The 24,967-nt window shown below is 38.6% G+C and overlaps 1 protein-coding gene across 1 annotated transcript; it reads left to right on the top strand.

Annotated features, from left to right (window-relative positions):
* The first annotated feature begins 390 nt into the window (after positions 1-390).
* LOC121454362 (solute carrier family 22 member 19-like) lies at positions 391-22,412 on the top strand. Its single transcript, XM_041661662.1, has 10 exons — positions 391-967; positions 3,132-3,235; positions 3,590-3,744; positions 3,846-4,014; positions 4,560-4,683; positions 8,132-8,247; positions 9,577-9,791; positions 11,224-11,332; positions 20,882-21,085; positions 22,250-22,412. The coding sequence occupies exons 1-10, from the start codon at positions 566-568 to the stop codon at positions 22,308-22,310; spliced, it is 1,659 nt and encodes a 552-aa protein (XP_041517596.1). The 5' UTR covers positions 391-565; the 3' UTR covers positions 22,311-22,412.
* The last annotated feature ends 2,555 nt before the right edge of the window (positions 22,413-24,967 follow it).

Here is a 24,967-nt window from a genome sequence, read left to right as displayed (position 1 = left end):
TTTTTACGGAGGGAATGAATTGCTCAAAAACAGGTCATATAGTAAGGGTGGAGAATTGCATTGTAATTCTTTTGCATTAGCTTCCATATTCTTTTCATTAACTCCATTAAACAAATTAAAGATGAAGCAAATTACTCCCAAGGAAGAGAAAATGGAAAACACTTCACTATAGTTTCTATAAATTGTATATCTGACCAATGGCCACATGCAATGGAAATGATTAACTCTGATTTATTTTCTGGGAGTTGCAGCTCATTTTCCCGGGATGGCCATGGCAGGTGGTAAACAAAGTTTCTCAGAAAGTAAATGTTTAACAGACTAAGTAAAAGAAAAACTATTGGCAATTTTTTGGTTAGCTTTTAGGAAACAGTTCCCTCCCTAATACCAACAATGCAACAGATCTCAGTTCTATGACATTAATGTTATGTGAAGACAGTCATATTAAGAAGAGGTCAAGATCAACAATATTTAGTGTATTTCTGTCAAACAGAAATTTATTTAAAGGTTTATACTCTAATAGCTATAACCATTTCTATTTCCCATTGGAGACAGTCATTCCGCCTCAATGGCTTTTCAGGATCTCTTGAATCGAGTTGGAAATATGGGGAGATTTCAGATCCTTCAGATAGCTTTCCTTCTGATCTGCAATGCCTCGTTGACTCCTCAGACTGTTTTGGAGAACTTTACTGCAGCCATCCCTGGTCATCGCTGCTGGGTCCACGTCCTTGATAATGATACTGCCTCTGATACTGACAGTGGGATCCTGAGCCAAGATGACCTCCTGAGGATCTCCATCCCACTGGACTCTAACTTCAGGCCAGACAAGTGTCGTCGCTTTGTTCAACCACAGTGGCATTTCCTTCATTTGAATGGCACGTTCTCCAATATGACAGAACCAGACACAGAGCCCTGTGAAGATGGTTGGGTGTATGAAAGAAGTACCTTCCTCTCCACCACTGTCACTGAGGTAAGTGACTTCAATAAAAACAAATCCTCAACGCATTAACTACGACAGTGCATCAATAGTACAAATAGTGTGTATTCTTTGAGTTTAGTTATTGCCTAACAAAATGCAAGAGTCATATTCAATATTTCTAAAGAATCTGACATAAAGGTTTATGTTTTTGATCCTTTCATTCAAGGAATGACCTCAGATTAAAAAGTTATACTTAGAAGGAAATTTGACAACAGGGCCATTTACCAAAATAACAATAGCTTCTTCTTCTTCTTCTTCTTCTTCTTCTTCTTCTTCTTCTTCTTCTTCTTCTTCTTCTTCTTCTTCTCCTTCTCCTCCTCCTCCTCCTCCTCCTCCTCCTCCTCCTCCTCCTCCTCCTTCTCCTTCTCCTTCTCCTCCTCTTCCTCCTCTTGTTCCTATCTCATTCCAAGCCATGGGATTCTAAGTTGATTTACAATATCAGATATGACTTTCTGCCTCTGTAGGAAACTTTAAATCCAATCAGAAATGATTATTTTCCTAGTGCAACAATAACCATACTGCCCTGTAGGTTGGTTTTGTCATATATAGGATAAAGTGCTGGGTAAGGTCATTGATGTCTTTTCTCCACCTGCAGTCTACACCACAACATCTGGAACTATGAAATGAAGCCAACAAGTAGAAAGTTTCCATTTTGGTTTTACAGTGTTTCTCTATGACATGCAAAAATCTTGCATGGTGACTTCAGGAATAGGGTCTTAACATTTAGTTACAGTAGGTAACCATGTGCAATAATGACAGCTTGTGTTGTTTTGGATACCTATGAACCTTTCCTGACCAGTAATATATATACTATTATTACATATGTCTAGTACAGAGATTACCCCTTACCATCCCAGGTCTTTGGCAAGAATCATTGGACACCCAAATATTCTACCCTCTTTCAAGTTCCTTCTTTTAAATTATATTTTAAAATTAGCTTACTCAAAGAGTAAATTTCCATAAGGCTTTATGGCCATGCTCAAGGGAGGTTCTGGAGGTGGGAATTGGAGGGAGGAAAGAGAAGGATGGAAGTGATGTGAATGTATTTTCATTTAAACTTTTAAGAGCAATGAAAAGAATTTGAAAGAGGAGGAAGCATCCTTATACATGAAATCACAGAAACAGTGATTGGTTACACAAGACCAGCACAAGATCAAGCAATCAAAATTCCAGCATTGATGGGAGCAAAGCTCAGGACGCCCCATGCTTCATTGAAGATCTGTTAGTAGTTGTTGGTTCCTGGGGGCAGGGACTATTATCTTACTTTAGGGGTAGGCCAGTACTAGGTTATCTATGCTCCAGTGCACGTAAAGGAATCATTATCCAAGCAACAGAAATGCAAAAATAAAAAAAGAAAGAATGAAAGAAAGAAAGAAAGAAAGAAAGAAATTAGAAAGGACATGAAGTTTGGAGAGGGATGTGTTTAGGCATCTTGGAGTTTTAGGGGATATAAATGTTTGAGATTTTCATACTGCTATCTATACACATTTGAAATTCTAAGAATGAATGAAATAATAATAAGGAAATGTATGTAAAAGATGTAATTCTTGTGGGTCTAATAAGTTAAATTGCCCATGTGTTGTGCCAAGTCACCATTATGCAGCTTTGACCTCAATTTTAAAATATCTAGAGGGTTGCAGAAAGCATCACTGTATGATGGCTAAATGTGCAGTTCATGACAGAATGCACCTGGAGCACTCAAATACTCAAGTGTTCAAGATTTAGTAATGAGCACTGAAAAAAATCCTAGAAAGTGGGTAGTTTGTAGTTCATTGCACCCATGCATGAGCCCTAAGTTCCATTCTCTCTATTGACATAATTAAATAAATAAGATAGTGAACAGGTGCTGTCTGTGCTCTGCTCTAAGAGGAGTCATGGAAGAGGTTATGTCCTGGCACATAGGATACAGTAAAAAAAAAAAATAAAGATCATGAATTATTGTATTCTAGGACCTCATTTGACAATTTCTGAACAAAGGTAACAACTCACTACTACAACCTCCCTAAGAAAATAGAATTGATAAAGCTGAGACTGGATGGTAGAAGTCAGGTGATAATAAAATGGGAAGCTGGAGAGTAAGGATTTGGAAGTTCACATTGAAAAATTTTGAACAATTTACAGGACAGTCTGTCATCATGATTTCCTTCTCTTCCAGTGGGACCTGGTGTGTGGATCTCAGGTACTGGTTTCAATGTCTAAATTTATATTCCTGATTGGAAATTTGATAGGACCTTTCCTAGGTGGACACTTATCAGACAGGTGAGTGTCTGTGCTTTGCAGCTCTCTCTGCATGTGAGTATTTTCATCAGCTACAACTCACTCACTCTTTAAAAACAGTTCTTGCAATTTGTTCCTTTATCTGCACCTTTGACACTGGAGATAACTAAACACAAACAGATATTTCTGTTAGTGTTTAAAAGTCTATGTGTTGTGTTGACACAGAACTAATTCTTATTATACATGGAAGAAGTTCAAGGAAGTTTAAGACAATATGATAGACATGGTTTAGAAAATGAGAAAAGTTAACCACGGGGATTACACAAAATATTTTTTGTCTGCTATTTTTAACAACAACTGTTTGTTTCCCTGATGGGATCTTTGTCTTTTCCTTAGGTTTGGGAGGAGGTTAATCCTCATATGTGCTTTACTGCTGATGGCCATCAGTGGGACTTGTGCAGCCATGGCTCCCACCTTCTTCATCTACTGCTTACTTCGCTTCCTAACAGGGCTTTGTATCATACCCATACACACAAATAGTGTTTTGCTCAGTAAGTCAGAGTTTTTGATGGACATTGTTCAACCTTTTCTTTGATGTGGCTATCCTTCCCACCCATGGTAGAAATCAAGGTTCATTTTTCTTTCCTTTCAGTGTTAGAATGGACAAGTCATAAATTCAAAGCCTTGGTCACAACACTGTCAATGTGTGCTCAATGTTTTGGACTCATACTAATGTCAGGCCTGGCATTTATATTTCGAAACTGGCACCACCTCCAGCTGGTAGTATCTGTGCCAATATTTTTCCTCCTTATACCCACAAGGTATGAGTGTTCTTTCCTCCTCTCTTTTGCAATCCTGAGATGACCATATCTGTTAAATCAGTACATAAGAAATGCATTTGTCACTATCTCTGTAAGCTCATATGTGTGTCAGTCCTGTTGTGTCCAGAAGACAAAATTTAGTTGATCATGTGGGTGATATAATTAAGGAAAATGTATTCAGGGGTTCTTAATTTAAGGTACAGACATAAGATAAATAAGCATTTCTTACAACTGAACAAGAAATATGGAAATTATCTGATGAAATGTCCCTCACATTCAGTTGTATGACTTCTAGTAAAATCTGTATCCATGTGAGGGGGACAGACCAGTGTGGCTTCAGGTCTACATTCTAGGAATACAGGTGCACTGAATGGCTGATCATCTCCTGTTTTCCTAGGTAATGTACCTCATGATATAAGATTATATATTCTTGCTATAACTGAATGACTGACAAATATTAAAATTTTAATAAAACTGCTCAAGAATAAATTTAGTATATAGTAATATGACTCCTTGAGAAATATGAACAATATCTTCTTGAGTAGGTGGCTGCCTGAGTCAGCTCGGTGGCTGATTGTGACCAACAAACCCCAGAAGGGCTTACAGGAACTTAGAAAAGCTGCATGTATGAATGGAATGAAGAATTCTGAAGACACCTTAACCATGGAGGTGAGCATAATGCAAGCTCCTTATGACATATAGGAAACACAAGTGTAGTAATAAGAGCGGCGGGGCTGCGTCCCCAGCACCCGGCTGCCTGCTCGGCTAGCTTATGCCCCGAAATAATTACACGGACACTGTATTCTTTTAAACACTGCTTGGCCCTTTAGCTCTAGCACTTACAGGCTAATTCTCACATCCCGATCAACCCATCTCTAATAATCTGTGAGAACCGCTCTTACCGGGAAGATTCTAGCCTAGTCCATCCTGGGTCGGAGCTTCATGGCGTGTGTCTGCCCAGGAGCGGGGCATGGCGTCTCTCTCTCTGAGGCATCTGCTCCCGAGAGGAGAGCTGTGGAGTCTGAGCTCACTTCCTCTTCCTCCCAGCGTTCTGTTCTGTTTACTCCTCCCACCTATCTTCTAACCAATGAGGGCCAAGCAGTTTCTTTTTATTTAACCAATGACCTTCCTCCATCACACAAGGTTCACAAGTTTATGGGTTACTGCCCAAGAGACAATTTCCTTTTATTAAATCATTAAATGCAGTTTTTTCATTCAAAGATGACTTTGTAAGAAAAAACCTTCATTGATTATTTCTTTCAATTTTAAACTTTTTATTAGAACATATAAACTATATACAATGAATTAAGTCTGAAATTCTATACATACATATATTGCATTGATTCACTTATACCCCCTCAATATTACCATACCTGATGATTCTCATATACTTCCTAACAAGTTCTATTTCTACCTTCTATTACCCTAGTCTTTTTTGGTATCTTTTTTTTCTTTTTGTGATCTAATTTGTTTAATTAAGGTCATTTACTGAAATGAGTTGAGGATTTAAGAAACATGGGCAACTTACCTTACACTACTGAAGAAATGTCTGTCTCTCCCTCAACAACCATTAGCTGTCCATATTTCCTCAGGAGGGAGTATGGCTTTGTGAGGCCCTGTGAATTAACAATGACTAACTACACACAGATTGTGAAACAGAGATGGGGCTTATGAGCTCTTCTCTCAAAATTCCATCTACTCTCAAAACTGGTTTTTTGACTGTCATAACATTAGCAGGTCTTGTGCAGGTAAACACAGGTGATGAAAGCTCAAAGTTCCAACGTCCAATGCATGTCTGTAAGAAGGAATCACACACTTTCCACCACTTCTCAAGGACCTTACCTTCACCTTTCCCATGGTGTTTCTATAACCTCAAAAGGAGTGAAAAAGACATTTCTCTTAGAGGTGATACTGAATAGTCACTTACTCTTACTACTTTGACAGTTGCGAGTCTTCAAAGACTGAAACTCAATAAATGCAAAATCTTCTTTATTAAAGCTTACAGGAGCATTAACCTATGGCTATGGACAAAGACATTTAAAGACTACTTAAAGTTCTTTAGTCATCAGAAGATTCTATTATGAGCACTAGATGCCAGATATAGACCTTCAGAATGAAATGTTTTCCCTTCTGAGTTTCAGCCCTGCATTAAACCAGTTGTTTGTTGTTATATACCTACTCTTCTCTTTTGAAATGGGAATGTTTGTTCTGTTCCCTTGAATACTAGAAGGAAATCATGTATTTTTATATAAAATTTTGAGTTATGAAGGTAAAAGCATTGGTATTATGATTTCCAAAATAAAGAAACATTTCACAGGCTCTCAGAAAAAAAGAGAACCACTTGAGTCTCAGATGAGCCTTGTATTTATATTTACCTATAAGAGTCATTGCCTATCAAAACATAGAAATAAGATGTGGAAAGTTATGACTAAAAGATGATGTGTTCTGATATCAAGTTGACAAAAAGTAGAGTCATGATGATTAACTTTGATTGCACCTCAACAAGATCACCTAGAAGAAAACTTCCAGACACATCTGTGAGGGATGACTTAGTTTAATTCCCCCTCTCACCATTCCTCTGTGGGATTATCTTGATGACATTAACTGAAGATGTGACAGCTATACTAAAGGACAAAAGAACCAGCCTAGAGTTTGGGTCTTACAGTACATAAAATGGAACCTGGCTCAAAATAGGCACTCATCACCTTTGCTCTTCAGCATGTCACAGCCTAAATGCTGTGCAGTCTTGAAATTTTAATTTATGAACAAATTAGTACACAGCTTTGACATCAGTCTCTCTCAAATTTTCAGAACATAGTAAGAATACTGCCAGAATTTGTTGTAGTTTCTATTGTTTCTGTTGTTACTCAAAAGGGGAAGATGAATTTCCTCCTCCCAAACTCTCGGTGAAGTGACATTTCCCATCTGAAGTCTCATGGAGAATGCCTTCAGATTTGTATCAGCATTTCAGCATACAGAACTTCCACAAGAAACATCTTCTCTACTTTGCCTCTGAAACCTTTCCCAAAATCCATCACCAAAGCACAAGTGTGGTTTAAAACATGGTCAGATTTTTCAAATTAACAACTTCATGTACGGCACCAATTTATTTTGTTGACTACTTTTGCTTTGCTGTAACCAAGATCTCCATGAGCAATATTCGTGTCAGAAACAACAAAATGGAGTAAAATGGATTTGTGCTCACAGTTTGACAACAATCAGTTAACCATAATGAGCAGGCATGGCAATACTGAGATAAGAGTTTCTGGTAAAGGCTTGTTACATTATGGTGGACCAAGAAGCCATAACTAAAGGCCAGCTACCCTATTTAAAGGACCACCCCCATGAGGTAATCTTTACCTCTTAAGAGTTCCTCGGATTCTGAAACATACAACCAGCCAGAGAACCAACATCTCAGTATCACACTATGTATTCTTTCAAATATCAGGACTCTAAAATGGACACAAAGACCTTGAAAGAAATTCATTTTTCTGAGTCTGTTTTCCACCCAGGGAGGTAATGACTAGACATGGGACACTCATTGAAGAAGAATGAGATACACAGAAATAAAGCAAAAAAAAAAAAACCCAAGCAGACATGTACATACACATGAATGCACATATGAGAGCATCATAATAATTTGCTATGTCATTCAAATTCATTATGGTATGACTGAAGTTTTTTACAAGATTCTTTTTTTTATTTTATGCAATTCATTTATTCTTTTTCTATTTTATGCAATTCATTTATTCTTTCTTTTTTTATTGAAAAAATTTCTGCCTCCTCCCTGCCTCCCATTTCCCTCCCCCTACCCCCACTCTTCTCCCCCTCCCCCACTCCTTTTCCCCTCCCTCTCCAGATTTGACAAGATTCTTAATAACTCTTCACTTGATGGCTATATTCTGTAGCCACATACTGTTTCGAGGATCCTATCTAGAAAAAGCATGAGTTTCCTTTATCTACTTGGCTCTCACTTCCTATTCCTTTGATTATGCTTTCCTTAGGTCCCCTGATGTTTGTGTTTTTCACTAGACAGAACTAGTAGATACTGCTCTGGTATTCTGTGAGTGCTCAATATTTTGTGAGAACTAAACAGTTCTTGATGCTGTTGCTGAAGGTTGTGAGGACCACCATGAGGGAAGAGCTGGAGGCAGCACAAATAGAACCTGCTCTGTGTGACTTATTCCGCACCCCCAACTTGCGAAAGCGTATATTTCTCCTGTGCCTTTTGAGGTAGGCTTCACATGGTGACTCTTAAAATAGTATAGAAATGAATTTTCCCAACAACCAAGTTGGAGATAAAAAATGTGGAATTTCTGTATCTTCTGGCATTCAAGGGGTTTTGAATATAGAAATACAGAACTAACTATACAGTAAGGGGTATGTCTACCACACCCTGACAGATTTATCAACACAGACTCATGATGAATCTTCAATCATATTCCAGACTTCTCTGCGCTAACCATTTGCCATTTTCCACTTTAAAGGAGACAAAATTTCAAATGTAAACTATACAAGTATATACATTTCAATCAATACAAACAAATGCAAAGTTATAATATCCTCACTTGGAGAAAGCCCAGTTAGGGCCACAGGAGGGTCCAGTTCACTTGCAAATAAAAAATTAGTTTCCTTCAAGGGTATTTCAACAGAGAAAAGAACCAATCTTAAGGGCAAGTACCATTCCCAACAGTATGTGACCAACACAAATCTGGCTCAATGGTATCTTTGGAGGGATTTTTTTTGTTTCATAATGTTGTGTCAGGACATTTTGTTTTTTATCTTACAAGTCATTTATGTATACATTATAGAGTCCTGTATTGTGTTTTTATGGGATACCTGTGTGTGTGAACGTGTATCTCTGCATCTATATGTGTTTCTTTTGCTTTCCTTTTTTGTTCCTTTCCTTTTGTTTGTTTATCTTGTCCTATTCTGAATTATTTATGCTTTATCTTACCATAATATATTGTGATTCATTAGATACCTGTGTATTTTCTAATGAGAGACAGTAAGACTGAAGTCCCACATGTAAGGGAAAGTGAAGAAGAACTGGGAGGAGTTGGGGGAGGGGGAACTTACTCAGAATATATCGTATAAAAAAATCTATTTTTAATGAAAAACAAAAAGACCATGAACCTCGGAGTGGTAAGAAAGCGCTTGTGGGACTGGGAGAAGTTATGAGAAAGAATTGAGGAAGACTGTCACCAAAAAAACACTGTATATGATTCTCTTGTATAAACAAAATATTTTTAAAATTGAAAAAAGTTATAATCATTACTAAGTTCAAGTTATAGGGGAAAAAAAACTCTAAAAACCTAACTGGATCTATCGTGCCTCCCACAAAGTCTCTACCTCTCCTTAAAATCCAACAGTAATGATATCACATGTCTACATATGATGATTTCATGATCATTATTATATTATCAGTCAAGTAAATATTCCAAAATACAGATAGGCCATTATACTTTATCAACTAAAACAAATTTCTGGGGATAATCATATTCTTGCTTTTGGACATGAATTCTAAGTAGTATATGTGACTTTCCTCTTTGTTTCTTATAGATTTACAACAGCGATACCTGCATTTGGATTTATCATCCATCTCCAACACCTGAAAAGTAGTGTCTTCCTAATGCAGTGTCTCACTGCTGCATCAGCCATCCCAGCCTCTTTTGCTGCAATGTTTTTGCTGAATCGCATTGGCCGTAGAATAAGCCAATTCTTTTTCTCTTTCCTGTTGGGAATCTTCATACTGGCCACAGTGTCTGCTCCTGAAGGTGAATAAAAAGTTTATGGTGAAAGGGGGAAAATATCCAGTCCCCTTTCTTCAATGTTTTACAGGTCCTTCCTATTTATGAGAAAAAAATACATCCAGAGAATTTTCTGTAACCAGACATTGAGAAATATTCTTCCACTCACATACTGAGAGAAGAAACAAAAATCAGTAAGTTTAGTTTAAATATGTGAAAGTATCTGGAACATGAAGCCATTTATACCAAAGTATCTGCAGGTCAGTAATGGATCATTTGCTCATTGTTTAGTTACATTTTAAATTAAAATATAATTACATCATTTTCTGCTTCATTGTCCTCTCTGCAATCACTCTGGAGTATCTGCCCCTACCTCATTCAAGCTCAATAATATTTTCATGGCAGTAATGTATGTTTCAGATACTATAATTACAATCAGAAATGACACTTCATCTGTCCCACTGAGTCTTGTTGCTTCAACTTCAGTGACAAGATGTTTCGCAAGCTGTATGAATGCAGTTATGACTCTTGAGTCACTACAAGTACAACTCTAGTTGTGAAAGTTGTATCAAGATATTAATATTGCTTGTACTGAAGTGCAAACCAAGTGAAACGCAGTAGGAGTGGGACAGGCAGCAGGACTGCCAGACTTCAGTTGTGCAGATAAGTGCATGCAGGCAATGGGTACAGTACCCAGGCAGTCTTCAAGTTTTGCTGAAACTCAGGATATGTTTTAAATCTTCATGACTCTTGATTATCAGCAGCAACTCCTGACTCTTGCCTTTTCTCAAAAATACCTTCCAATGTTCAAGTTTTTAAGACTTTTCTTAGTTAATAGAAAATGGCTCTATGAAAACGCTGATGATTGTCCTAGAAGTCCTTATTCTTGACTCTTGAGACACTCTTTGAAGCAGAGCTGATCCCCAGCTTGTCTACATCTGTCTTATTGAGCATTGAAAAATGAATGAACATCTTGTGTGAATATTTGGAGTCTCTCAAAATGCGAGTGCCATGAGAAATGCAACTTCTATTCTTCTAATGTTTATTTTGTTTTTGACATTCATGCAGGTGTACAGAAAATGTACTCTGGTCGAGTTCACCCTCCACCATTCTTATCCATGTCATATTCTGGTTGAGTGTTTGAACGTGTACACAGACCTCATTAATTTTCCCATGAAATCCCTACATTATGTTGGAAGGACAGTGAGGTAGTGGGTGGAAAAGATGAAAGTTGATTAGCATCTCCTTAGTTTCATTAAGCTCTCTGCTCCTGAAGTTTGTCACAAGTATTGATTCTCCATAAACCAGTACATGGAGATAGGTCACCTTTCTTAAATTAATCGTAACTGTGGACGTTTATCTCTGTGTATTTTTTCCACTTTATATTCCACCCTTAGGGGGTGGAAAGCAATTTCCTTCACCTGACAATGACCGCTGTTCCTTATTTTCCTCTTCACAGAAATGCAGATACTGTGTGGAGTTTTGATAACACTGACCGGAGCAAATATTTATGCGGTTATTAGTAGTAATAATCTACATGCAAATGAGCTAATCCCCACTGTGATCAGGTACATGACTTGGTGTAAACACCTGGGTAGCTATCAACAGTGATCAACTGTAGTGATTACAAAACTGGTCAAAGTTTCTCAAAAGTTTGATTTATGTATAATACATTAAATCCATCTGTGAACCAGCAGTATGCAATAAGAAAGATCATATAGGACTATTTGGAATCACCCAAAACATAAATAATGTGAGGGATAAGAATTCTGTTCCTTTTATTTCTAATTAGGTTTTTATGACATTTATTTTTGTTTTAACATTTTTCCTACAGATATAGACTGCACTGTGGTTATGTTCACCTCTATCACTATTGTCTGTGTGCCATGGCTGCTGTATTTCTTCTTTTCAGCTGGTGTCACCTCTGCCCTCATATCTTGGTGTTCATGTGTGTATATGTGGGTGTGCTCAAGCACCCCTGCATGTGCTCATGGACCTGTCTTAAAGTGCATATAAGTAATGGTTTTCATCATAACAATATCATAATTCTTTTCAGCCTTCTGTACCTCCTTCTGCAAGCACTTCTTTCTGCTAGTTCAGCCCTTCTCCACGTCATTTCATCTCAATGTATGCTACCAATCTCTCTCCCTCATTCAAAACTTTTAACATTATAAATTTTAGCATAAAAAGTCTTTGAGAACAAAATGAACATCACATAGACAAAAATTAGCCAGATACAAGATATATGCATTTCAAGAACTTCTATCCAGTTAGAATAGCAATTCTTAAGCTGTAGAGCTTCGTATTCAATTTTACATTTTCACTATCAAATACGTTTTTCTGTCCTCACCCACCACCAAAAGTGAAAAAGTTCACGACACAGAACTGACAAAACATTTACCTTTATATCCTCTTTTATGTCTCCTGTCCGTTACAGGAATTCATTCCCGCTACATTCCCTAATATTCCATCTGTCTTCTCTTTATACTTGTTACACTGTACAAATGTGTACATTTGTTTACAGATGTGTGCATATTGTTAACTACAGTCTTCAAATGAGGGATAAAATGTGGCTTTCCTTTCACAGCTGTGTGGCATCACTTACACTTTCTAAGTCCATCCATTGTACTACAAATGCATAGTTTCATTTTTCTTGAGAGTAGAGTAAGATTCCATATATATATATATATATATATATATATATATATATGTATATATACACACAGCACATCTTTATTATCCATTCAACCATTGCTGAGCAACATTCATTCCAGGTAGATTTTTGCTATCATAAATATGTCAGCAATAAACATGGTAGTGCAGATATTTCTAAAACAAAATTTGGAGGCTTCAGTGTTTATATCCAAACATGCAATTGCTTGGTCCTTTGGTAGTTATTTTTGCAATTTTTTTTAGAAATCTCTAAACCAGTTTTCTCAGAGGCCGTATTAATTTGCACCATACCAACAGTGAATTAGTGATTCCCCACTCTATACTGCTTCTCAAATATTTGTTGTCATATTTCTTGATGATGACTATTTTGACCAAGGTGAGGTGATATCTCAAAGCAATTTAAATTTGCCTTTCCATGATTTCCAGGGATACTGAACATGTTTTAAAAGAGTATTGGCATTTTGTGTTCACTTCCTTCTTTTTAAATGCTATCTATTCAGTTTACTGGCCTATTTGTGGATCAACAGCTTCTTTTATTTGGTCTTTAATATCTACGATTTGTAAATTCTGGATATTCACCCCTGCCTGAAGTGTAGCTGGTAAAGGTTTTCTTCAAGGCTGAAGGCTCTGTTGATCATTCCTTTGCTGTGCAGAGATTTTATCTCCACTTAGTCTCATCCACTGGTACTGGGATTTGTTTCTGCCACTGGTGTTCTATTTAGAAAGCTTGGCTTACTCCAATACCCAAAGTTTGGTTTCCCTTATGTTTGTGCTAGACATTTCAAATTTTAGGCTTTTTTTATTATTTTACTTAAAAATAGGGAAAAACTACCTTTTTTCATTTTACATACCAATCCCAGTTCCCAATCCCTCCTCTCTTCCCATTCCCTCTACATACCCCCCACCCACTCCACATCCACTTCTCAGAGAGGATAAGGCACGTTGGTTTGGGGAAGATTCAAGCACCTCCCTCCTTTATCTAGGCTGAGCAAGGTATTCTTCCAAATATTATGGGTTCCCAAAAAGTCAGTACAAGCAGTAGGAATAAATGCTGGTGCCACTACCAGTGGCCCCTCAGTGTGCCCCAGCCACTGTCACCCACATTCAGAGTGTCTTGCTTGGTCCTTCCCTGCCGGCTGGAGGTGGTGAACTTCCCTCAGCTCAGATAAACTGTTGCAGTGGGTGTCCACACATAGCCTTGACCCCTTTGCTCATATTTTCATTCCTCCCACTCTTCAGCTGGACTTTGGGATCTCAGCCCAGCTCCACTGTGGGTCTCTGTCTTTGTTTCCATCAGTTGCTGGATGAAGTTCTATGGTGACATTTAGGATATTCATCAATCTGACTACTAGGCAAGGGCAGTTTGGCCACTCTCTCCACTGTTGCTTAGGGTCTTAGCTGTGGTCCTTCTGGATTCCTTGGAATTCCCCTAGTGCCAGGTTTCTTGCTAGCCCCACATTGGCTCCCTCAATCAAAATATCATTTTCCTTACTCTCCATCTCTGTCCCTCCTCTCTCTCACCTATCCCATTACCTCAAGTTCTCCTTCCCTCTCTCCTCCACTCCTCTTCCCCTTCTACCCTTCCTTCTCCCCACACCATTATGTTCCCAATTTTGTCAGGAAATCTTGTCTATTTCCCCTTTCCAGTTGGATTTATATATTTTTTCACAGGGTTCACCTTGTTACTTAGCTTCTCTAGTGTCATGGACTATAGGCTCATTACTTTTTGCTTTACAACTAGTTTCCACTTATACATACCATGTTCATCTTCCTGAGTCTGGGTTACCTCCTTCAGGATGGGTTTTTATGTTCCACCATTTGCATGCAAATTTTAAGACGTCATTTTTTTAACCAATGAGTAGTATTCCATTGTGTAAATGCACCACATTTTGTCCCTCCATTCCTACAAATTTTCTCTTAGGACTGCCTTGGCATCATTTTTACTTGTCTCAATGAATTTTTTAATTACCTCCTCAATTTCTTGTATGATACCCTGTTCAGTCAAAAATGTATTGTTTAGTGTCCAATAAAAATTTATGGCTTAAACTTTCATATGAAAATTTGAGATATATCAACCAAATAACCCAGTGATGCACCTCATGACTTTTAAAAATCAACCAGCAGCCAATTCTAAACACACTAGATGGCAAGAAATAATAAAGATTAAGGAATAAATCAATGCAATTGAGATTAAAGAACAATTGATAAAGCCAAGCAACTGGTCTCTGTAGTTTCTCTTATGATTGATTTTGGTTTTATTGGGTTATACTTTGATAGGAGACAAGAAACTGACTCACTTTTTTATTTGTTAGATATTACTTGTGTCATATTATGTGACGAGTTTTGGAGAATATTACATTTATTACTGAAAATTTTATATTTCCTATATGCTGCAATGAATATTCTATATATATGCATATATATGTATATATGTGAATATACATATATTATATATATGTGTGTGTGTGTGTGTGTGTGTGTGTGTGTGTGCTAAGTTCATCCATAGAAACTCAGCTATAAGCTGGGCGGTGGTGGCGCACGCCTTTAATCCCAGCACTCGGGAGGCAGAGGCAGGCGGATCTCTGTGAGTTCGAGACCAGCCTGGTCTACAAGAGCTAGTTCCAGGACAGGCTCCAAAACCACAGAGAAACCCTGTCTCGAAAAACAAAAAAACAAAAAAACAAAAAAACAAAAAAAAAAAAACTCAGCTATGAAGTCTCCATTTATACTTTGGAAGACATATCTAAATTTAAGAATGGAGTATTAAAATTGCCAACTATTATTGCAACAGAAGTTATATGATATTTTATGTACTTTTACTGTTTATCTTATGAAATTAGATGTACCAATATTTTGTGCATAAAATTTATAATTGTTATATTTGCTTGATTAACTCTTCCTCTTATTAATATGTAGTGCCCCTTTTTTCCCTCTTTAAGTAGCTTTGATTTGAATTTTAATTTGCTTCATAGCTACACCTCCTTGTTTACATTTGTTTGACAGTTTGTCTTCCATCCTTTAACATTCAGGGTTTTTTTTAGTGTCTTTCCTAGATGAGTTTGTTTCTTGGCCACAACATACAATTTTGTTCTTGTTTGTTAAATCTCTCAATTAGTCTGCAACTTCCTCGTGGTGAATTCAAGCTAGTTACTCTTAAGTTTTTTATAGAAAGGGTTGGCATTTCCTGAAAATTTATTAGGTGATGGTCTAGCTTTCTGTATTATTGATTGACCAGAACCTAAAGGAATAAAGATTCCAAATGGAGAAGTGTTGAGAGAGGAGTGCCACCAATGCAAATACAAGGAAGACAGAAAGCTGGGATCAGGAGGTCTTCCTGAGTTGATGACTCATGACAGCATGTTTATTGAGAAAGTACAGCATCTTCTATACTTTTTTCAGGAGAAATAGGACAGAATCATCAGAAAGCTATCACTTGGTGGGAAAATATAGCAGGAACTAATCAAACAATATTATGCCAAGAGTTCACAGAATGTCTCAAGTATGTCACACACCAATTACAATGAAGCCATGCCCAGCCCAGGACAAGATGCTGCCAAGTCTGGTACTGGAAAAGGTCACAGAACTAGCTCTGCCTCCAAGAAAGGCTTGGACTGGCCTGACTCCCAGTAGTTGATGCTTATTTTCTTCCTCCAGTATTAATTTTGAGGGTTTGCTGAGTTGCAGCGTTGCATATGGTTGTTTCTATTCCAAGTGCAGTTTGTTTATCTGTGGTGCTGACTAAGGGTATGCATGCACATGCTCACATGGAGAAAGCCACCTTTCATTCTCCTCCTTGCAAATCATTTCACTAAGAATGTTTCTGCAGTGCCTGCTTGGTTGTCATTAATTACCTTAATTTGTAATTGTCTTGGACTACTCTCATTTCTCCATCGATTTGGAAAAATAAATTTACTGGCTATAACATTTTTTTCTCTAACACATATATATTCAAAGCTTGACATATTTCATTTGATGTTCTTCTGGCTTTTATGGTTGCTGGAAAAAAGTCTGTGGAAATTCTGACATTGCTGCCTTGTGTGCGAGTGGTTGCCTTTTCCTTGTTCTTTTCAGGATTCCATCTTTACTTGTATTTTGGAATACTGACTATAACATGTCACAGAATATTTCTATTTTTGTTATGTGGTTTTGGAGTTCTCTATGCCTCTTGAAATAGTATGTCTGCCTTCTGTACATTTGGGATGTTTTCTGCTTTAATTTACTTAGTGGGCTATCTAGTTCATTACATTTACTTGTTCTTTTTCTATACCACAAATTCTCAGGATTGGCCTCTTGGACATATCCCAGAGCCTATTAGAATATGATGTGTTTGTTCCTCTTCTTAGAGGAATGTCTCTATGGCATTCAGCTATTAGGACTAATGAAACTGGTGTATTGAATGAATTGCTAAAGTTGTCATGGTTGTATGCAAAGGACCGAAGGTAGATCTGGATACTAAGAACCAAGGTGACCAGCTGACACCAAAACCTTGGTCTTTATTATTTTTTTATTGCTTTATAAATAATACCATTCAAAATTTCCACTTGCTTCCCTCCTCCTATTTTCATCCCGCTTCCCATTCACCCTTCCCTCTCCTCCTCCAGTCCTAAGAGTGAAGGGTACCCTGCTCTGTGGAAAGTCCAAGGTCCTCCCCCTTCCATCCAGGCTTAGGAATGTGTGCATTCAAATAAACTAGGATCCAAAAAAAGCCAGTACATGCAGTAGAGACAAATCCCAGTGCCATTATCATTGGCTTCTCAGATCGTCCCAGTTGTCAGCCACATTTGGAGGGTCCAGTTTGATCACATGCTCATTCAGTCCCAGTCCAGCTGGCTTTGGTGAGCTCCCATTAGATCAGGAACACTGTCTCAGTAGGTGGACCAACCCCCTCACTGTCCTGACTTCCTTGCTCATATTGTCCCTCCTTCTGCTCTTCAACTGGACCTTGGGAGCTCAGTTCAGTGCTCTGATGTGGGTCTCTGTCCCTATCTCTATCTGTTGCCAGATGAAGGCTCTATGATGATATTCAAGATAGTCGTGAGTCTGACTATGGGACAAGGCCAGTTCAGGTTCCCTCTCCTTCACTGCCCATGGTCCTAGCTGGGGACATCCCCATGGACACCTTGGAACCCCTCTAGAGCCAAGTCTCTTGCCAGCCCCAAAGTGGCTCCCTAATTAAGATATCTTCTTCCCTGCTCCCATATCAGTCCTTCCTCCAGCTCACCCATCATACTCCCCCAAGGTCTCCACAACCTTTCCCTTCTCCCTTCTCTCTCCCCCCTCCCCTTCCCCTAGCCCCACCTCCACCCCATGCTCCCAACTTTTTCCTGGTGATACTGTCTGCTTCCAGTTTTGAGGCGGATTTATATATGTTTTTTCTTTGGGTTCACCTTATTACTTAGATTTTCTAGGATTGCGAACTATAGGCTCAATGATCTTTATTTATGGCTAGAATCCACTAATGAGTGAGTATATACCATATTTATCTTGTTGGGTCTAAGCTATTTCACATAGGATAGTGTTTTCTATTCCCATCCATTTACATACAGAATTCAAGATGTCATTGTTCTTTGCCACTGAGTAGTACATTAATGTGTAGATGTGCTACACTTTCTTCATCCATTCTTCCGTTGAGGGGCACCTAGGTTGTTTCCAGGTTTTGGCTATTACAAATAATGCTGCTATGAACATGGTTGAACAAATGCTTTTGTAGTATGATTGAGCATCTTTTGGGTATATTCCCAAGAGTGGTATTGCTGGATCCTGAGGTAGGTTGATTCCCAATTTTCTGAGAAACCACCATACTGATTTCCAAAGTGGTTGTACAAGATTGCATTCCCACCAGCAATGGATGAGTGTTCTTGTTACTCCACATTCTCTCCAACATAGGATATCATTGGTGTTTTTGATTTTAGCCATTCTGACAGGTGTAAGATATCTCAAAGTTGTTTTGATTTGCATTTCTCTGATAGCTAAGGAAGTTGTCCTTACGTATATTTTGGCCATTTGAGATTCTTCTGTTGACAATTCTCTGTTCAGTTCAGTACATCATTTTTTAATTGGCTTATTTAGAATTTTAATGTCTAGCTTCTTGAGATATTTATATATTTTGGAGATCAGACCTTTGTCTGATGTGGGGATAGTGAAGATATTCTCCCATTCAGTAGGTTGCCTTTTTGTCTTAATAACTGTGTCCTTTGCTTTACAGAAGCTTCTCAGTTTCAGGAGGTCCCATTTATTTATTATTGCTCTATTGTCTGTGCTACTGGAGTTATATATAGGAAGTGGTCTCCTGTGCCCATGCATTGAATGCCACTTGCCACTTTCTCCTCTATCAGGTTCATTGTGGTCAGGTTTATATTGAGGTCTTTAATCCATTTGAACTTGAGTTTTGTGCATGGTGATAATTTTGGATTTATTTTCATTCTCCCATAGGTTGACATCCAGTTATGCCAGCACCATTTGTTAAAGATGCTTTCTTTCTTCCATTATATAATTTTAGCTTATTTGTCAAAAACCAGGTGTTTATAAGTTTGTAGATTAATACACAGGTCTTCTATTTGATTCCATTGGTCATCTCTGTTTTTATGCCAATACCAAGCAGTTTTCATTACTGTAGCTCTGTAATAGAGTTTGAAGTCAGAGATGGTAATGCCTCCAGAAGTTCCTTTATTGTATAGGATTGCTTTCGCTATCCTGGGTTTTTTGTTTTTCCATATAAAGCTGATTATTGTCTTCTCAAGGTCTGTGAAGAATTTTGATGGGATTTTGATGGGGATTGCAATGAATCTATAGATTGCCTTTGGTAGAACTGCCATTTTACTATGTTGATCTTACCAATCCAATAGCATGGGAGATCCTTCCACTTTCTGGTATCCTCTTCAATTTCTTTCTCAAAACTTAAACCTTAAAGTTCTTGTCAAATAGATCTTTCACTTCCTTGGTTAGTGTTACCCCAAGATACTTTATGCTATTTGTGGCTATCATGAAAGGTGATGTTTCTCTGATTTCCTTCTCCACTTCTCTATCCTTTGTGTATAGGAGGGCTACTAATTTTTTTGAGTTGATCTTGTATCTTGCCACATCACTGAAGCTATTTATCAGCTGTAGATCTCTGGGAAAGTTTTTGGGGTCACTTATGTATACTATCATATCATCTGCAAATAACGAAAGTTTGACTTCTTCCTTGCCAATTTGAATCCCCTTGATCTCCTTATGTTGTCTTATTGCTATTGATAAAACTTCAAGCACTATATTGAAGAGATATGGAGAGAGTGGACAGCCTTGTCTTGTTCCTGATTTTAGTGGAATGGCTTTAAGTTTCTCTCCATTTAATTTGATGTTAGCTGTCGGCTTGCTGTATACTGCTTTTATTATATTTAAATATGATTCTTATATCCCTAATCTCTCCAAGATTTTTATCATAAAGGGGTGCTGAATTTGTCAAAATGCTTTTTCAGCATCTAATGAAATAAACATATGGTTTTTTCTTTCAGTTTATTTATATGATGGATTCTATTGATAGATTTTTGTATGTTGAACCAGCCCTGCATCTCTGGGATGAAGACTTCTTGATCATAATGAATATTTTTTTGATGTATTCTTGAATTTGGTTTGCCAGTATTTTATTGATAATTTTTGCATCTATGTTCATGAGTGAGACTGGTTCAGTCTTTCTTGGCTGAGTCTTTTGTAGTTTTGGTAACATGGTAACTGTAGCTTCATAAAAAGTGTTTGGCAATGACTCTTCTGTTTCTATTACATGAAATACATTAAGGAGTATAGGTATTAGCTCTTCTTGGAAGTTCTGGTAGAATTCTGCATTAAAACCATCTGGTCCTGGGTTTTTTTTTTTAATTGGGAGGTTTTTGATGACAGCTTCTATACTGTTTTATAGGTCTATTTAAATTGTTCACCTGGTCTTTATTTAATTTTGGTACATGGTACTTATGTTAAAAAAATGTCCATTTCTTTTACATTTTCCAATTTTGTGGCATACAGGCTTTTGTAGTAAGACCTAATGATTCTCTGAATTTCCTCGGTGTCTGTTGTTTTGTCCCCCTTTTCATTTCTGATCTTGTTAATTTGAGTGTTCTCTCCCTGCCTTTTGATTAGTTTGGATAGGGGTTTGTCAATCTTGTTGATTATCTCAAAGAACCAGCTCTTTGTTTCATTGATTCTTTGTATTGCTTTCTGTGTTTCTATTTTGTTGATGTGCCTTACCCTCTCTGTATGTGGAGGAAATGGGAGGAAGGAAGGGAGTGGGAACTTGGATTGTTATGTATAATGAAAAAAGAGTAAAAATTTCCAAAGCAAAGTAATTACCAGCAACCTTAATTTATAATATACTACACATTGATTCTCATAACAATGCAGTTTGCTAAAACCCAATACAGTAAATTCAGTTTTGCTAATGTTTTTTTTTAAATTCTGTTTTATGTTTCAAGGGCAAGAGCATTAGGAGTCACTGGAATTGCTACTAATGTGGGGGCAGCCCTGACTCCCCTCTTTATGATCCTCGCAGTCTACTCTGCCTCTCTACCCTGGATCATCTATGGAGTCTTCTCCTTCCTTGGTTGCTTTATCCCTCTTCTCCTTCCTGAGACTAAGAATCAGCCTCTGCCTGATTCCATCCAAGATGTGGAAAATGAGTGAGTAACACCTCTACCTCCCATTTATGACGTGAAAAGTAAAATAACATTCAGACCATCTATCTCTCTCCCAAGCAGTCAGACATCTAGACTTTTTCCCATTTGGTCAGTTTCTCATAGGAGTCTTCCCTGTATCCATTCAAACTGTAGATACAAATCTGCTTGGATTTCTTTAGAAAAAAGACCAGCTCTATGAGGATGCACCCAGAGACTTCTTGATAAAAGTAAAAAAAATTGGTCTTCTTCCCACTCTGCCTTCACATAAAACACATGAAGAATATGTGTTAATGTGTAACATATGTATGTATGGAGAGGCCAGCAAAGGGCCGTAGGTATTCAGTTCATACTTTTCCCATTCTGAGGATTCTATTAATGAACCCAGAGATGGGATGGAATCTAAAGAGAACCAGTGAGAATTCTGTCTCTTCTTCCCACAATACTGTGATTAGAAGCATCTGTGCCCATGCCCAGTTTTTCACACTATTACCTATTATTTGAACCCAGGGCCACCTTCTTCTGCAGGAAATACTCAATACATTGAGTATTAACCCATGAAACAGCTATTTTTGCCTGTATTTCACAAGTATGCACAAATACAAATGGCATTTCATCCTTCAGAATCAGAATAATCTATCAGACCAATGAGTGCTGGTAAGCTGTCTGAAACTGGTAGTTTCTGGAGGCTTGGGGGTCCACCATGATCAATGAATAACGTAGAAGAAATAGAACTGGACACAGGTCACAGTGCATCTGAGAGAAGGACTATTTGCTGTGAATTTCACACCATCTTGGTTTCATTAAGTATGAAATGTTCACAACAGAAAGAATGACAAGGTCAATAACAAGATTAAACATAAAAGAATGGGCAGGATTTTTAAATTTGTTATGTGTTTCCTGTGCTTTTTTCCTTCAAACCTCCTTGGAGAATATTATGACCACTAAGGTAGTAAGCAGCAAAGTTAACTCATAGAACTTACTAGGAAATAATTGTTTTTTATTTCCCAGATTTACTCAAGTCCTTTATAGGAATCTTAGATTTTTACAAAAGCTAAGGGGTAAAGGATAAGGATAAGATTTCTCTTATGAATTCAGGAGATGCCTTTATTCTCTGTGTCATTTCAGGTCCATCTACATTTTTGATGGTATTTGTTGTGTATGTTCTAGGTGGAAAGGTTCAAGACAAGCAAAGGAGGAAGGTGCCATCATCAAAGTGACATCATTTTAAGGAACTCTGGGAATTGCCCTCTGCTCAAAGAACAGAATAAATAAAAATGTCACTCAGAATGCAGTGTCCTAGGATCATTCCTACATATTAGCAAGCTTTTCATTAAACACCGATACAAATATAGATTGTATTTTATACTGTTTTACTAAATTATCATTTTTTTTAAACCTATTATTATTCACAGTAAGCAATGTGAAGATGCCACACAAGTGCCTGCCCTGGCTCCATGTGGTGGGGCAGTAGTTGACACTACAATGAACAAACATATAATGGAAACATGGGAAAGATAGAGTACTTGGTGCAAAGATGGGAGAGAAAGAGAAGTGCAGCAGTTCATGTGCTGTCGATGGAAGTGGAGCTGGTGATTTAATGGCTGTGAAGAAGAGGCAGGTAGGAGGAGCCTTTTGCTGCAACCTGAAGCCAAGTTAAGCTTTGGTGCCTTGCTTTCACTGGGGTCATACTAATTTAAATAGCCTGTGATGCCATCTAAGGCCACGGAGATGTCTAGGTCCTCACTGCCACCAAAGATCATGTCCTAGTCCATGGCCTTGTCAGAACCAAGATCTGAGTTGATGTCCATGGCCCATGTGCCCACCAAGGGCCACTCAGATTATCTATGGTCTGTGCTGTTGTTTGAGGTAGTTTAGTTGTCTGGGAGCCATGATACCACTGAGAACCAAATTGACCTGAGTATCCTGTACCGCCCCCTGTGATCATGGTGATGTTCTGATCCAGGTTAATGCTGAAGGCTATATCTGGGTCCATGGACCTATTGTAGCCATAGTCTGTGTTAATGTACATGGTCCGAGGTACCACCAAAGGCCTTACAGTTGTCCATTGTCTGTCCTATCCCCTGAAACCATGGTTACATCCAGGTCCTTTGGGTCTGTGGTCCTACTGCTTCTGGTGTCTATATTGATTACTGAGTCCTGGGTTGCATTAGGGCCACTCAGATGTCTATGGTCTAGGCTGCCTTGAGGATGTCTGGGTCTAAGGTACCACCAAGGGTCATGGGTTCACATCTCAGCCGGAGTCTGTATTTATATCCATGGTCTGTGTTTCACCAAAGTTTACATTCACCATCCGTGCTGTCACCTGAAGCCATGCTGATATCCCAGCACCATACTTAGGTGACTCCATTCCCACTTGCTGTAAGAATACTAGTCCCACTCCTCACCAGCTGCACTACTCAAGAGAGCTGTTCCAACCTTTTGCCTGGGAAGTGTGGGAGAGCTGTCCCTGATGGTGTGAGCCTGGGTAAGCTTGCCACAACCTTTGTAGGCACTCTGGTGGCTTGGGCTTGGAAGAGATGTCCACCCTCTGCTGGCCACCTATGGCAGGTGGGAGAGCTGGTCCCGAAAGTGGGATAGCTGGTCTCACCCCTTACCAGTTGCAACATCAGGAGAGGAGACCCCACTTCTCCCCTGGGCAGCAGAGTAGAGCTGGCCCTGGTGACAATGTTGCCAGTGAGCTGGCCCTGAGAATATGAACTCAGGAAAGCTAGTCTCCCACCTCACCAGAGCAATATGGGGCACCTGGCCTGGAAGTCACAAGAGCTGATAAGCTGGCCCTGCCCTTTGCTAGCTCTATCACTCCATGGAGTGGCCCCATACCTTACATGAGAAGCACAGTGAGTTGGACATGGTAGCACGGGCACAGGACAGCAGCCTGAGGGTGTGACACTGGGAGAGATAGTTCTGTCCATTGTTGGCTGTGGCCTCTGGTGAACTAACTGGTCCTGCCCCTACCTGGCACAGTGCTGGAAAGTTGGCTCTTGCAGTGTATGTGAAGGGCAAAGTGGGGTGCTGGCACTGGTTCATGAGTTCAGGAGTGCATGTGGACTGATCAATTCGGCTACCATCCAGGAACATATCCAAAGTATTGATCTGGCCCACCCTAATATCTACCCTCTCTATGAACTGCTGGAGCATGTGAAGGGGCCAGCACAACAGAATCAAAGCTGCAGAATGTCCATGACACAGGGAAACCACAGGATACCTGAGAGGAATCCTGGTGAGAATCCAAAATTGGTTAGTGTAGTAGGGTCTCAAGCCAGCCAAATGAATCATTGCCATGAACATTTGCAAGTAAAGCTATTTGGGTAAAAGTGTATCCTGTGTCAGAAAATGTGGCACATTGCAGTTTTCACAGGAACTTTGTCTACTTATATGCTTGCTTGTTTTTGTTTAATTTTTTGGTTGGTGTTGGGTGTGTGGCAGAGGTGGAGGGTAGATAGAGAGGGATGGGAGATGGCTAGGATTGGGGTGCATTATATAAAGTTCTCAAAGGATAAATAGAAAGTTTTTTTAAAAGAAATAGTGTGAAGAAAGCAACAATATATTAAAGGAAATTTTACAGAGTATTTTTATAGTCAAAGATGATTGCCAAGTTTCTAAATAGTATGGTGGTGACCATCTTAGCTCTGATGTAGGGCCTCAGAAAGATTGTCATGACTGACCCTTCCCTTGGTTTCTGGTCTTGGCCATTTGGCATAGTATTTAAGGGTTGAAAACAACAGAAGGATTTCTGGAGTAAATATATTTATTTCTAGTGGCCAGTAATGTATGTGGGAAAGGAAGGTGAGGAGGAATAGGAGGGTAATAAAGAAGAAGAGGAGAAGGAAAAGAGGAAAATGACAGGAATATAAAATTGGAATG

This window comes from Microtus oregoni, unplaced genomic scaffold (genome assembly GCF_018167655.1).
Source record: "Microtus oregoni isolate MIOR12 unplaced genomic scaffold, Mior012 000012F_ref0000307, whole genome shotgun sequence".
Classification (NCBI taxonomy): Eukaryota; Metazoa; Chordata; class Mammalia; order Rodentia; family Cricetidae; genus Microtus; species Microtus oregoni.
This window is presented reverse-complemented; position numbering and strand designations above follow the sequence as displayed.